The 16,663-nt window shown below is 34.9% G+C and overlaps 1 protein-coding gene across 2 annotated transcripts; it reads right to left on the reverse strand.

Moving 5' to 3' along the window:
• Positions 1–10,720: 10,720 nt before the first annotated feature.
• LOC131070421 (probable glucan endo-1,3-beta-glucosidase A6) lies at positions 10,721–15,460 on the reverse strand. 2 transcript variants are annotated; one of them, XM_058005933.2, is made up of 3 exons: positions 15,001–15,460; positions 11,640–13,295; positions 10,721–11,073 (listed from the first exon to the last, which is right to left on the reverse strand). In XM_058005933.2, the coding sequence occupies exons 1-3, from the start codon at positions 15,065–15,067 to the stop codon at positions 11,042–11,044; spliced, it is 1,755 nt and encodes a 584-aa protein (XP_057861916.1). In that variant the 5' UTR covers positions 15,068–15,460; the 3' UTR covers positions 10,721–11,041. The 2 variants fall into 2 exon arrangements, with proteins under 2 accessions (XP_057861916.1, XP_057861915.1); XM_058005932.2 differs by having other exon boundaries at positions 11,640–13,298; positions 15,001–15,458.
• Positions 15,461–16,663: the final 1,203 nt, after the last annotated feature.

Here is a 16,663-nt window from a genome sequence, read left to right on the forward strand (position 1 = left end):
GATTTTGAAAACAAAGGAACATTAACAAGACCAAAAACATCAAAATGTACCAAGCCGACCAACCTAGAAGATTTGTGACAACTAGAGTAAAATTGAACACGGTTTTGTTTACCATAAATGTAGTGTTCGCAAAAATCAAACTCAAGATTACAATCATCGAGCCCCTCAATGAGGCATTTATTTTTCAGGGTTTTGAGACCCTTCTCACTAATGTGACCAAGTCTTTGTTGCCATAAGATTGTCTTCTCCACATGGAGTTTCATCTCCAAACCATTGGCAACCTTAGGTACCCCAAAAGTATAACCATCAGAGGTAGAAGCAATTGTCCTCTTCGAAGCTTGATGTGATGGTGAGGATGAAAAATCTAATTCCCTCTTCTTGGACATCGTAGAAGTACTATTGTACTATGTTGTGCATGCATCCAACTTATATAAGGTGCTTATCTAAACACCCTTAGAAAGAACCATATAACCTCTAGTCATTTTATATCATCCTTGCGAGAAAACAACCTGCACACCCACATCACCCAATTTACTTACAAAGAGTCTAGATTTTGTTAAAAACCTGAGATGTGTATTACACCATTGATATCCTTCACTCTACCATCAAGGAATGTAATCTTGACTCCTCCATGACAATCAATCTTGAGATGAGAGTCATCACCAAGATACACCTCCCCACTATCATATTCTTCATACTTTGAAAAGAAAACTTGATGTGAGGTCATGTGAAAAGATGCACCCAAATCTATCAATTACACACCTTATGATGCATTTGTTACCAAGGATGTAAGAAATGATTCACCATCATCCTAAGAGGATTTTTCTAAATATGCATTGGAGGGTCTCTTCTTCTTTTTCTCCTCCTTACACTCTTTTCAGAATTGATTGATTTTGTTGTAGTTCCAACATTTCGCTTTGAACTTTCTAGGAGACTCAGATCTCCCACAAGATTTGGATCTACCTCTTTCATCTTTCTTGTCCTTCTTCTTACCTTTCTCTTTTTATCTACTATGAACCACAAGAGCTTCCTTAGCTTACTCAAAAGTATTCCTCCACATCTCTTCAAAATGTAATGATGCTACCACCTCATCTATCTTGACCTTGGTGGTTGTACTCCCAATAGACATAACAAGGTGGTCCCATGAGTTAGGTAAAGAACACAACAAAAGCATGCAATGATCATGCTCCTTGATCTTGTCACCAACAAAACCCAACTGAGCAATACTCATGCTGAATGAATTGAGATTATCAACAATGGATCCTCCATCTTTCATCTTTATTGAATACATATTTCTCATAAAAATCTTGTTTTACCAAGGATTTAGCCTGCTAAACATCTCCAAGATTCTTCCAAAGATATTTCATAGTCTTCTCATCATGGACATTTAATAGAAAATAGTTTGCTAAAAAAAGCCTTATGAGGCCCTTATCTCTTCGATCCATCGTATCCCAAGCTTCTTGGCTCGTAGTTTGAGGTTTTGTTCCAGATATTGCAGCTCATAGATCTCTAGCCATGAGAATATCCTCCATTTTCAACTTCAAAAGTTTGAAGTTATTGTCGTTAAACTTCTCTATAACAAATTTTTTGGATGTGCTTTCCATCTTCTTCTTGCAACAAGATTTTAAAAATGCTCTACAAAATCTCCCACTTAAACTAAGATTGATAAAAAGACCCGCTACCCAACAATAGGACCAAAATTGGCTAGGCTTTGATACCAACTAAAAGGAAGCTAAGGTGCAGAAAATGCTTCCTAACACTAATCTAGTGGGGGAGATAACACACATTTTCTTACAAATCCTATACCATTTCAAAATAAGAAACACATATAGAAGGAGATATACAACATGCAAATATATTAACAATAAACACAAGATATATCATGAGGAAAACCCTTTTGGGAGAAAAACCCCACACTCCAAAAGCTGTCCAATATATTATTCAAATATCAATAGCATAATACAAAATATTTGCAGAGTAACATTCTCACAACAATCTCACCAACCATAGATTTGGAGGTAACTAAATATCTATAAGACTCTTTCACACAACCTCCATCTCATGCACTTAATATATACAATATACAATACATGAAACTGTCAAGCAGTATTACAAAACCATGAGCTAAAACCATCCAAAAAGTGGAACCCAATTTATCTCCAATCCAACATGCCCTATAATGTGTCAAAACACATACCAAAATGTGTAACCCCCTTTTACAACTCATTTTTGTGTCCAACATGTTTTTATATTTCCTATTTCACGAGCCCCAAATTTTGGAGGCCATAACTTTTGAACCGGGTGTCTGATTGACAAACCGTTTCATGCATTGGAAAGCTTGTGATGTGCTATATCAATTTGTAACATGCTACACCACTTGTGGACACTTAAGGGATGATTTGGAGTCTCTACATCCTTTAAAATTGACTTCAAAACTATTGATCACAACTTTTAAAAACGAAAACTTTAATATCTCCAAATGTAGACATGATCTTGCAATGAAAATTTATTAGCATGCTTATCTAGCCAATCTAAAGCTTTGGGGAAAAAAATCAGACCAAATTGTGCTCAAATAAAAACTTACTATAAATATTTACCTTATGTAAATGCAAGGTTGAGGCCACCATTTTCCTAATAGTAATGAATACAAATTGATGTATGAATTCAAATAATTATAATTTTTGATCTATTATGTGTATATGGTATTTTATTCCGATTTACAACTAATATAGGATCCAAAACACCTTTCCATGTTGCCTCAATAGGACTGAATCCAAGGTAGAGGACTACAACATCATAAATCCTTTGGGTACAAAACTCCAGTTTGCATCCCTCAAATTTCTTGCTAATAGTGTGCAAGGGTTCAGTTCCCACCATTTGTGATCCAATCCCAATATTTTATTTGTCCATTGAAAGTTGGCCTAGATTGAGAAATACCTTTTAAGAACCTTATATAAGGAAATCATTTATCATTCATAATTCCAATCTAGCAGTTCATTTATTACAATTCAAGAGTTAATGCTTCACTCAAGAGAAAATTTGAGTAGAAGGAGAATCAAGCTACAAGAACTTATCTTCAAGTATGTTTTCATGATGGATTTTGTTATGATGTATCATGCTATTGAATCAACACTTGGAGGGCTTGTCTAAAAAGCATCGCACAACCACCATTATCAATCCTAAGCTATAATATTGTCAATTCATCATTTCATTTATAATTTAGCCTCTTCCCTACCCGGGATAAGCTCTCTTTATACATCATCATTGTTATTGTGGAGGTGGGAACACCAAGACAGGCTTTGACCTAAGCAAGCCCCTATACAACACAACCATTTTTACCCTCCTTAATGTGTGCAGGTATAGATCTAACAACAAAGAGTTGTAGATTTGCACATAGTAGAATTAGACACATAGTTCTAGACATCAAACAAGCAAAAACCCCTAGATTAATTTTCTTAGCTCTGTAGTTCGACACTTTTTATTTGAATTAAGGGAGAAATCAACAAAGCCTTTAGATTTGAAATCTGAAGACCTCAGCTAATGAAGACACCTTCAGGACTAGGGCCTCTACCTCCATAGTCTAACTCTTTTAGCTACATGTTCCTATTTGCATCTCATTTCTAGATTTGAGCCATTGTGTTGATTTAATGTTTTGTATCTTTTTGTTTATGTTGAATGTTGTCAATTTCTTATCATTTTTCCTAGTTCTTTCACATACATTGTGCAATATAAACTCCATTGCAACAAACAAACATTATATAAATGCTTAGTTTTCCTATTAAGACTATAGCTAAGCCTATTTATGTTCCAATGATGTGATGAATATTTGAGATATTAGATTGGATTTCTAGGCTAGGATCTATTTTATTACATATTAGGAATTGGGGATGAAGCAAGTAATAAGGTGATGAATGTATCTAGTAGATGTAGTAGTGATGTTAGGAGAGGAGTGAGAAGGAAACACTAGTGACAGAGGTGGAAATGATGGAAGAAAATCTAGAAACATGTGTACTCATGGCACTAGTATGGATAAAATAGAAAGCAGGTGAAATGGTAGTGGTATGAGAGGAAGGGAGTGGGTGTATAAAGTTTAAAATGGGAAATGAGTGTTGTAGGCATCTAAAATTGACTGTTGTCATTTGGTCAATTAATCCTATTTTATTATCTATCTCGATCGTCCTAATTAATTAAATAATGTGTTATTATTTAATTAATTCTCTTTTTCTTCTATTTTCTCATCCATCACTGATGCAGGAGCACCTAGAGGCCTATCATGTCTCCAAAGGTCAAAATTTAAAGTTTTTTTCTTGTTTTGTAAGGTTTTATGTGAATAACATAATTTTGAACCATTAGAGATCATATGGGTTCATTTTGTGAAGTTGTAGGCCAATAGGGTAAAAGATGTCAAAGTTGTGCAAATGTTGTCAAAGTTGTAATGACAACTTTTCAAAGTTGTAATTCAATTTTTTAATATGTTGTTAAAGGGTAGTTGTAGGCTGGTTGGGGTGAGAAAATAATTTGTATGGAATAAATATGTCTTTTAAACACGACCCTAGGGGTTGATGAACTTTGGAATGAAGATGGGAGTCAATTTGGAGCAATTTTCCTTGTGTTTTCCTGCAATATTGCTGCTATTTCATTTGGTATAGATTGTACAGAGAATTTAATGAACTAAGAACTATAAGACTTGAAATCTATGTGAATCTACTTTCCATTTCACTTGGTCTCATTAAACTTTATCTGGTATTTTGAAAGATATTGTATTTTTTGTATAGACAGGTTGAAAAAATGTATTTTTTTGTGCTATCAGTCTGCAAAAATGAATGGTATAGATTTGAACGGACTAATATTGGTGTGAAACCAATGGGAAAATATGGATACATGAGTCTACTTTCATACTCTTTTGGTTTGATCAAATTTCATTAATTTTTTCATTCTGCCATTTTTGGTGAGAGAAGGTCTGGGATGAAGCTAGGGTTTCCAGCAACACCAAAAAATCCATAACTTCCTTTTCCACTATTGGATCTTGATAAAAATTAGATAAAAAGTCTGTATATATGTTATATTCAATCTCACCTCAGTGATTGACTCAATTATTTTTTTTGTGAAATTTATTAATGAATGTTCTCACGTTGCAAAGTTGCTATCCTAAAAAGAACCCAAGAAAGGGAGAGTTTGATGTTGTGATGTTTTGCTTTGGTTTGACCAGTCGAAGAAATGATTGTATAGACTCCAAATATATTGTGTAAGGCTTTAATATGCTTTCCTTTGTATGGAAGTAAATCAAATTGAGAATGCATTGGTGTTATGTCAATGTAAACACATTTTTTTAGTCCTTGGCAAAGAGGGTTTGAAGTGTTGAAGTTTGGATTGGGTTGTTTAATTGAGAGAGGTGTCTTGGTAGGTTTTCAAATGCAAGGAAATAGGATAAGTCAATATTGAATGGGAAGATTGGGAAATGATGAGAAGAATATATGCCTAATAGACCTAGTGGCAAGATGTCTAGGAATGAGCACCTAGGATGCATATAGTTGCATTGAAGAATCCATTTTGAGTCTTTGTGCATTTATAAGGTTTGAAGTTTTACCTCTACATAAGGTAATTAATTTAATAAATTTACCTTTAAGTCTATCCTACCTTTTTATGCTTTCATCAATTATATTAAATGAATCATTTGGTTTATTTAATCTAATTCCTAGATTATTTTGCTCCAAAATGAATTTAATTTAAATTCATTTAAATCCGCCTCTCTCTAAATGTCAAATTCTCCATCTTTTGCCACTTGCACCTAAGCCTATTCCTAAACCCCTTCTAATAGTATTTTAGTGTTTATTTCAAAGAACTACATCAAAACTCCACCTCTTTTCACATGTCTCACAATACAAGGCAAACACAACCTCCACGCTTCACATTTTATCATTTTTAGCTAAGCTAGACAATCAACTACTAAAATAGTATCTCCTTTTAGGATTTTTCTTCTAACTCTCAACATTATGATTTCCATCTTCCTTCCATCAAGTGGAAAATCCAAATCCAAGAAATTAGAAGACAATTACAAAGCTAGATTTGTGATGACACGCGCCACAAGAAACTACTTCAAATCTCAAATTATTTGTATCTCAATTGTGAAATTTCTTTATTTGCATTCTAATTATATGGAAATTTTCATTTTTATAAAATAATATAGATAGAGTATTGTAGTGTCATAAATTGTACACCCTTGACAATTTCATGCTAGGTTTGACAGTTGTCTTGGTTGTTGTGACTAAACCTATTTGGATGTGCCTACCCTGGGACCAAAATTGTAATGTGGATCACTGAGCTAGTGCTTACACCTTTGTGCAACCTAATTGGCTTGGACACTAGTGCCTAGTATTAGTGTCCTCCCAATTTAGCTCCAAATTCAAATATTTGAAAGTCTGTCAGGCTTTTGATGGTTGAATCACATTATCGGCCTCTCCCAAAAAGGTTTTAATGAAAAGGTGTAAGGCACATATAAATGTGACTCCCTTTAATATCTGAAAATTCTTAATTTTTTAAAACTCTCTAAGACTTTAATGCTAGCAATTCAATCAAGACAATTATTATGAGCAATCTTGTGTAGGCACTTCAAGTCATTTCTTGAAAGGTACAAACATCATGTTGTGAAGATCAAGGTCAATCATCATCCATTATTGTGGACATCATCTTACATCTATGATTTGCAAGCATTCATCATCTCACATAAGATCCAAGCTAAGGTTTTGTGCATGATTTAATAATTATAATTTTATTTCATTCATTTGCTTATGTTATTAAGAGAACATGTGACGGTTTATCATTGATTGTTGTTGTTATGGAGGTGGGAACACCAACACGGGGTTTGACTTAGGAAAGTCCCTATATAGAACAACCATTTTTCCCCTTCTTTTCGTGCTTATGGGTCTAAAATTTAAAATCGGTGACAATCTGAGGGTACAAGCAGATAGAGTAGACAATGACAAACAAACCTAGATTTCAAACTGTTTAAAAGACTTAGACTAGAGATAGGCACTAGTGTCTTCCTAATTTTGCCCTTGATTTGGAGGAAAACTCCTTGAAGACCTCTTGGTCTCATTTCCAACAGTGGCTTTTGTATCAACCTAGTCTAGGACTCCAACCTTTATAATGCCCTTGTCTTTCCCTGTTTGGCTCAATTTTCTATCACGGGTGCATCTATGTGTCTCATTTCTTTCCAAATCTATACCTTTGTTCTACATTTTTGTTTCCAATTTCATGCATTTCATCAATATTGTTCATAATTGCCTTCTTTAACCTAGATTTTTTCACTTTTGGTTTAAACTGTGTGTAAAACCTTTTCATCACCTCACACACAATTTAAACCAAAAGTGAACAAATCTAACATAATGGATTGTGGAAATTATGTCTCTTCTTTAACCTCATTTGTTACATACTTTCAATCAATCCTAATCACATTAATACAGACAAATTAAGCGTGGATCCAAGTTTGTTTAACTCTTCCTTGAGAATTGTAGTCAAACCCATTCATACCTATTTTAAATGAAATGTATGTGAAAAGAAAAAAATGATTCTAGTGATGCACATGTTAGGCTAGGATCACATTTTCACTATTTCAAACATAAACATTCTTAAAATTATTCTAGAATTATAGCATTCAACTGTAGATTCTAGATTCAGTCTAAAAATTATATTTATTGATTTAAATAATTCTATTAAAAAATCTACTTCAAATAAACAAATCAACTTTATGGGTACCAAAGCATTTAATAAACAATTGCAAAATCATCAAAAAAAAAATAAAATTAGAACATAAGGGATAAAAGCATCTTTGCTTTAGCTGATTATAAAGGGAAAATAAGTTAGTGTTGGTTGATTTCTAATGTTCTTGTATGCAAGCACATAGAACAAATACAAAGCTAAAAACATAGTTTACTTTTAGCATTTAATTAGTATTAGATTGCATTCATTTGACAAGCATAAGAATCTCAGAAGTACAAAAATATAAATTAGTTGCAATCACTTTGTTTTATTGTTCTTCATTTTAACATCTAGATTAGTAGCGATCACTACTTTGTGAACATTCAATTCATTCAAGAAATGAAAACAACACACTTTTAGGTCCTTATACATTTAATTCAAAGGCTCAAGCAATTGTTCAATGAAAAAGTTAATCATGAATTTAACTGTTCAAACAAACAATCTCAAAGCATTTTTGTTCACATCCAATTTCTCTCAGCCACATATGATGAAAATGACATTAATTAAAGAAGATTAGATTGGACCTCTTGAGATTTAAAAGGAAACTTCAGCCCTCTTCAACTTACTAAAGAACTAACCCAAGCCATACAAGCAGCCCAAAAACAAAATGACCATTTGTTTGTCTTTGAGCACTTGATTTGTGTTCTTTGACCCCCACTACAAATGTCCACACAAGAATCATTTCAATCACACCTTCACAAGAACAATAACCCGTACTAACATCATTACACAACCACCTAGCATTCCCATCCTACATTAAACGCTGCTATTTCATGAACAAATGCCACAATTACCCCTTCAATAACTATCATTACCACATTCAAGACACTTCTCATAAAAAAATAAAAATACTCCGTAAATCACTCACCCATTCCACTTTCAATTTCAGAACAATAGTTGTGAGTTCTACATCATGATTCTTGCACCAAAATACAAACAAGAGCTAGATTTTAGCAAACTACCAATTTTTATTAACACTGCGCCACTTTCTAAAAATCATGCTTTATCAATTATATATATATAAATAATACCAGCTGCATTTAGGAGGTAGAAATTATTGGCAAGAGACATTGTTCCGGTGAAGATTGGTGCATGATTAATACTTAGGGGTTGTCATTGATAGCAACTCAATTCGGAAATCACATCCGATATACATAGAATTGGTTTATTAGAAGTCATTTTGTTCATGAGGCATAAGTTTGGAAAGTGGAACACAGTAACCGGTAGAGCATTAGATCAGTGTGCACATCTTGATTTTGGTGATATATTTTTTGTTGTGGTGATCAAGACAGTTGATTTAAGGTTCGAAACAATCTGAGCCTTACCGAAACTGTTTTTTGGCATAGTTAGATTCTATACTTCAGTTCATTCATTATTGTAATCATTTGTAATAACCTGTAAGGGAGTGAACCTTCCTCCGAGTTGTAACCTTTTTTGTAATTGAACAGTGAGCTCTAGATAGTGTGCCTGAATGCAAGTGCATTCCCCTCATGTAATATTATCATACTTCTGGTCATAGTATAATAATATTGTGGATTCAAATCCCACTATGGTTTTTCCCTTTCCAAGTTTCCACGTAAAAATTTTGGTGTTATGATTTGTGTGGTTGTTTATTTTATGTTTCAATATTTTGCTTTCACTCTCATGTATCTTATGTTTTATAAGTTTGCAAATTATAAAACACCGATTCACCCCGCCTCCTTCCCCCTCTCTCACCCCTCTCTCAATGTTCATTGCTTCCAACAAAAATAACTTTAAAATGAATATTTCCCAACAAAAAAACAAGGCCTTATTGTTTTATCCAACTACGTTTAGAAGGTAGAAAGAACTTTAATGAATATTTAGTGAATGTAAATAAATTGTATTGTTTTTTTATAAAAACTTTGGAGTTCTTCAATTGATGTGTGATTACACTTAAATAATTCATCATAGAATGAAGAGAACAAAAATATGATCAAAAAATGTTCATTGAAAACACTCCATTCCTACCAAAAACAATCCGATTTTTTATTTGTTAACATACTAGTTTTTAAGCTTTTGTATGACACTCCCTAATGTTGTATAACTTCTTGTTAGGTATTTGTTTGAAACAGTACTCCTTGAGGCTTGAAACACCTACATATCACTCCATAATGTAATTTTTCTAAACATCCAATCAAATCTTATATTTCAACTTGTCACTAGGTGAGAGGACCTAGTAATTGAGCACCTTAACTTCACCACTCTCAAAATCTTACGTGGAAATTTCAAATCATTTCCAATTTTTTACAGCAGCATACCGGACAAGACCCCTATTTATAACTAAGTTTTTAGGACCACATCACATCCCTTCCAATTTTTTACAGCAGCATACTTGGCAAGTCCCCTACTTATAATGAAGGTTTCAGGGGCACATTGTCATACTTTTTGCCAAAGTATCCAAAAATGCCAAAAAAATGAGACCAATAATTGTTTACTAAGTCATGTTTTATTGGTGTGCTGATGTGGCATCGCATGATTTGTTGCTTTTCAGATCTAAAGGATACATTTCATTCAATTATGGGTAGTCATCATCAACAGTAACAATTTTAAAGTCACAACCCTATTGATGCAATATTGTCAAAATATTGGACATTAAATCAACAAGTACTATCACAGCTATTACAACTCTACTATTGAGTGTTGCCAAAAGACTGGAAAATTACCCATCGCAAAGATTTGACCCTGGTTTACTTGCTATGCCAAAATAAATAGCTAAATTATAAATATTCAATTTCGAGTTCCTATGCCATGCGCAAATGAAAAACACATTAAATATCAATGTAAGAAAACCTAAGAGACTATAATTGAATGCTATGCTAAATAAATTGCTAAGCTAATTGTAATCAACGAGGAATCAATAATAAAAAGAAGTAAACACAGAATATGCAAAAGTTAAATGCTTTGAGAAACTTATGTTCCAAATTTGCTTGAGAAGATAATAGAACTCTAAATTATAGTTAAATATTCCGTGTTCAAGATTAGGATATACATAAATCACATTGAAGTGATTTCAACTACAAACCAATGCCTTAATAAGGATCTAAAAAATAGCCATTCATGTTGCGTAGCTGCAACTAAACTTTGCTACTATTCTGCCATGAACCCATAGTTAAAAACATAGGCGACCACAGGTCGGTCTTTAACCAAAATACTAATTACTAGGAGAATTCCTAAGCCTTCAGATTTGTGCATTATGTTTTGAAGACTCTCGTGAGATATATAAATCTTATTGGAAAATAATGCTGGAGAACATTTAAATGTTTCATGTTAATCCAAAGCGACATTCTCCATAACCTGCAACATTAGAAAAAACAAGACAAATTATAGTTAAGAAATCAGCCAGATGGATGAAGCAAATTGTGGCTAAAAAGCATTGTTGTTAGGTTGTGTAATTTTTTTTTTTTAATTAAGATGTATTGTGCACTAAATTACTATGGACTGTGGAAATCTTATGTCAGAACTACTTAAGTTGAAAAATAATGATTCATAATGTCTATGTTGGGATCTCTATTTATCCAGCCTTATTATACAATATCGAAGGGTTGAAGTGAGATATTTTTAAGGATGAATAAACTTCTCCCAACTCCCAAGCAAGGAATTTGCTCCTTAAATGGATGCTGAAAACACAACTATACTGTTTTGAAAAAAGCACAACAAGATGCAACAGCCCTATGTGTGGACACAGACAAGCACCTCTATATGGGAGAAGAATGACTAGTGGTGCTAATTCATTCTCTCATAAGCAAATGCACCGCAGCTTGAGAACCAGTTATCCCACTCTATGTATGTGGCATGTTGATGAGAATGATAAACAAATATGAAGATAAAATGAAATAAAATTGAATGAAGTGAATACTCACTTGGATCCATAGTAATGAGCATAGCAGTTGCTCCAAAATCACAGGTTCCACCAATTCTTTTGTTTTTCTGCCAGTAGCTATTGAAAGCATAAGAAGCATGAGCAACCACCGTGTTGGGCATGAAGCACATTCCATTGGGCTGGACAGATTGACAATCAGCACCAGCTCCACAGGCGTAGTCCATTGCTTTCTGCAATACTGAATTTGGGACGGTGGGTTTTGCTACACACCAAAGGCTATATACAGGAGATGTAGATGGTGGATTTGGAGGGTATGGACTAATTGGATTAGAAGGTGGGGATGGTGGTGTTATGACTGGTGTGGTGGGGGGAGGAATATTAGGTGCTGGGTTACTTGGAGGATAAGGCATGCAGGGTGGTGGGAAGTTTACAATAGGAGGAGGTGGAGGTGAAGAGTACAGTGGCATGGGAGATGGAGGAGGATAAGGAAGAATAGAAGGTATTGGAGAACTTGATGGTACATTAGGTGGATAGTAACCTGCAGAAGGTTGGGAAATAGGGGCAGCAGAATAATATGGGGGCGGGCTTTGGCCGGTCCTAGGAAAAGTTCTACTTATAGATGAATGGATAGGACGAGGAAAGGTAACAACAGGCTGTGCAGGGAAAGGCCTAACAGACTTGAGGGATTTGAACTCTGAATCGTCAAGTTTCCCAGTCATATCTATATGATATAATTCAGACCCATTTGGGTAGAGCAAACCCCAGTTTCTTTCGATGACTGGACCAGGCTTGTTGTCCTCGTTAAAAAGGGCAAAGAGATAAGTGGGTACGAATGCTCTGGGCCTTCTGGGAGTGCCTAAAGGTGGATTTGCCAGCATTCTGGCAACTAACCTTCTATTATAAGTGGCTGCTAGATCAACACTTGCACCTGCATCTCCTGCTGTAGGCCAACCTGTTTCACTAATTGCAATTTTGACATTGGGGTATCCCAACTTTGCCATAGCAGCTACATTAGCATCCAACTGAGCAGATAACATGTCAGTGTACTCCAATCCACCATCTTCCACTGGTGTCTTGACTTCTCCAAACAGAGTATAATTTAGAGGAATTTTATCAGCATTGGTTGAATATGCAAAATATGGGTAAACATTAACAAAATAGAAGGACTTTGAATTGGAAAGAAATTTTAGCATATGTTTCACCACAGTCTCTGCAATGTCATCCCTAAACTGTCCTGATGAAGGAGGTGATGAAAACATCAGAGCATCCATTGCCACAGTTGTAGTCACCTTTATCCTTTTACCAAGGTTCCATCGGACAAGTGAGCTGTAGATATTTTGCATTGCAGGAACCAACTGAAGCCATCTATTCTGATTGTTGTAATCAGAAAGAATTTCATTCCCAACAGTTATGGTGTTGATTTTGGTTGCAGGGTAGTGTGTTAAGACATTGTGTTTAACCCACTCATCAGCATTTAGTACACTAGAGGCAACAATTGGTATCTCTTCATTCTTCACACTTATTACTACGGAGAGGCCAGTGTTGGCCAAGGCATTGAGTACTTCTGAGTCACTGTCATACAGTTTTACTTTGCCTATTTTCAAAGATTTCATAAGTAAGATGGATTCGGCAGGAGATGGAAGGTTCTTCCCGATTCGGCCATAGTTGATACCAATAGAACTCCATTCTTTTCCAGCTGCTGCATTCAACAAAGAAATGATTGAGAACATTTGACGAGGAAGATAAAATAAGCTCCTGTAAACAAACAGAACGATACTGATTCGTGAAAGAGCCAGAGACCATTGATGTGCACAAAGCAATTTAACTTGAGAAAGGATTTTCAAGATGTAACAGATTTGCATGACAACTTACAAGAAATAATAGGAAAAACAAAACAAAATCCAAAAGAAACATCACGAAATTGAAAAATCATGTTGGAAAAATTTCATTCATAGAAAAGTCCCAGTTCCCGGTTTAAGTAGAGTGAAATTACAGGCCTCTCAATCAAGAGGCCCTTTGGGTAGGCACGACTGGTTCATAATGCAAGTCATTTAGTTTTATACATCATGGAGTTGGGTTGACAATGGAAATGGAGAACTCTGTGCATCTCTGTTCACATGGCACATTTTAAGTCGGAAGAAATCAATTAAGCAAAGATTAACCAAAATGGATTAAAGAAGCTTAAGAGTAAAAAGGATACGTTGAATGGTGCCCAAAACATCACAGAGAAAAAGGAAAATGCTTCATGTTGTTTCATCAAATGACATTCCTAAGATGAGAAGTGAGTGACAAGGTTTGTGTTCATCTTGCTTAGGCCTATTCGGTATGCGTTCCTAAATGCATGGAATCACTGACTATAGTAAGATATGATATAAATAGATAGAAGCAGGAAATGTAGAGAGCCCTTATAAGTACAACTTCTTTACAAGGGATTTATGTGGGATAGACCATGAAGTCTCAGTAGTAGGACCTGTCAATGTGGGTTTTGTGCAAAAAGCTTCATGATAATAGCACTTTCTAGGGAGCAGACACTATTCAGTGATAAAGCCTTAGGCGTTAATGCTATTGAGGAAGGAAATGCTAGATGAGAAGTGCAGTAGAAACATTATTTAACTCATTATGGCCATTAGTAACCAAGCATTTGTAGCATTCATTTAACAAGCCAAAGAAGGGCAAGGGCACTCAGTTTTGTAGAACCCACTACTCATTACTCAATGTTCGTCTAGTACCGTAAACAGGTGCCCAAAGGCATCAGCTTGTATTGCAAAATGCAGAGACTTCAATATGGTCTCTTGTGACGCCGACTGCATATGACTTTTCTGCAAATACTTAATGGAAATAACATTTCTAGTGAGCAGTGTTAAAACCTTAGGGGTCAATACCGCGAAGAAGGAAGAGCTATACGAAGATGGCAGAAGATTGAAAATTTTATCCATGATGAGCACCAAAGCATTTATAGCATTAATGTAACACTCAAACTGCAGTTTTGTAAATATCCCATCCTTATCTATAGCAAATACAGATGATTAAAAACATTAAGTCAAAGTGAAACGGCAAAACCTTGTCCTAACTCCTAAGCCTTGCATTCAAGCATCGGTGCAAAACATCATATAATAAGTTGAAAACAGTAGAATCCAGCCCATGAATGCCGAATATTGATATAAACAGACTACCATTGATACAGAAACTGTGAAAAAAAATCCTTTCTTCCATAAAACAAGGTGCTCACTACTGAACAATGTTACAAGTAAATCATATCCCATGCCATTTGACACAACGCAACAAACAAAATGTCACAGATTTCAGTCCATTCTTGGTATAAGACCATACAATAAAACATGAATAACTTGGTAGGAAACTGAACAAAAAGAAAACAATAGAAAACAGAACAAACGTATTACCAGTTGCATCCCCATGCAGAATCACTAGACAGAAGCAGACCATGACATAAACCTCAAAGAAACCCATTTCTTCTTCTGCTGGACTGAGCTATCCCTCCACTTTTACAGTGAAGAAGAAGAATCAAACACAGGTATATTTGTCATAAAACCATAGCTGAACTAATACAGGGGAAGCTCACCTAGAATTATTAAAACGCACAAGAATCTTTAAAGGTATATTGGGTACACTGCATTCTTGGTTAAAGTACTGCACATAACCCAACTCTGACAGAAAACCACTCTAAATTGGTCGCAATTATTTGAATTTTGTTCAGAACTCTCCAGTTGAGCCCATAACGGCTATATTTTCTGCATACCCAGAACTAAGTAAACCAAATTCTTTAGCTGTGACAACTGGATTCCACAGGTACACGTTTGGATTTCTGAACAAATTCTCGTGAACTCTGTCACAGAAAAGACAACCCATTGCATCGTATTGATGGGCAGTACCATTATAATTTGAATCTCAATAAAACATTATGGGTACAAACGTTTTAATAATGGATAAAACACTAGAAACATATAATATAAAACTAGTACTTTGGGTTGTGGTAACAGTACATCGGTCGGTCAAGTAAGGCTGCACAGAAAAAAACAGAATAGCTAACATTTTCCACTCTTAAATCATTTCATTAAATTGGGTAGGGGAAAGGACCCAGTAGTTGAGCATGTTCCAATTGTTGTGAGGGTTGTTGATACCTTTTGTTCCAAAAATTGAACAAATAAAACCTATTGTTTGAAACAAAAAATATCAATTTTTGTTAGGAAATGTACCAACAGTTGTTAGGAAATGTACCAATAGTTGTTAAGAAATGTACTAATATTGTAAAAAGTAACCAATCAGGTGATGCCACATCGGCTGCACAACTATTGGGGTCTCTAATGCACGCCTATTGGTCTCACTTTTTTGGGGGGCTGTTTTGGACACCTTGGCAAAAAGCATGCTGATGTGGCATCATATTTGATGATGTGGCCCTGAAACCTTAGTTATAAGCAGGGGACTTGCCAAGTAAGCTGCTGTAAAAAAATCGGAGTGATTCGAAATTTCCAAGTAGGATTTTGAGAAGCGTGAAGTTAGGGTGCACGACTACTGGGTCCTTTCCCCTAGATTGGATCAAGATTTTTTTTCAAATGTTGTCCAATCTATTCCAGGATTGACAAGCTTTGTGGTCATGAAAAAACTTGTGTTCTTCTCATAGAAAAGTGAATAAAATCCCTTTTACATATGGTCTTAAGGTAACATGGTTAAACAACAAATAATACTATCACGATACCTTGGGAAATATATTAAAGGGGCACAAATAAATTGGATGAAAAAAATTGTCTTTGTTGTTGTGGGTAAGTTGTTTCTCTCATGTGTAATTGTCCAAGTTTGTAATGTAATTGCATGCAAAAGTTTGTCACTTTTTTATAGGTTTAACCATCAAACATCTCATAATTTATCATGGTTCTAGTCATCCAAATATATATGTGAACATTTAAAGGCAAAAGTTCCCTCAAATGCATGAAATATGTCATCTTTTGGTTTTTGTGCAGACCCTTGCCACTTGTCTCCAACTATATGAAACCGTTACATTCAAATGATAGTGGAAGAATGTCATACTTAAGCAACTCTATTATTATC

Source organism: Cryptomeria japonica, chromosome 3 (assembly GCF_030272615.1).
Source record: "Cryptomeria japonica chromosome 3, Sugi_1.0, whole genome shotgun sequence".
NCBI lineage: Eukaryota > Viridiplantae > Streptophyta > Pinopsida > Cupressales > Cupressaceae > Cryptomeria > Cryptomeria japonica.

Bases quoted from the DNA above. Each gene is read 5' to 3' on its own strand.
- LOC131070421 (XM_058005932.2), bottom strand. From the start codon at position 15,067: ATGGGTTTCTTTGAGGTTTATGTCATGGTCTGCTTCTGTCTAGTGATT. The intron at 13,299-15,000 runs GTAATACGTTTG...TGTTGAATGCAG, and splicing joins TCTGCATGGGGATGCAACTG to CAGCTGGAAAAGAATGGAGT. The intron at 11,074-11,639 runs GTGAGTATTCAC...CTAATGTTGCAG, and splicing joins GCTCATTACTATGGATCCAA to GTTATGGAGAATGTCGCTTT.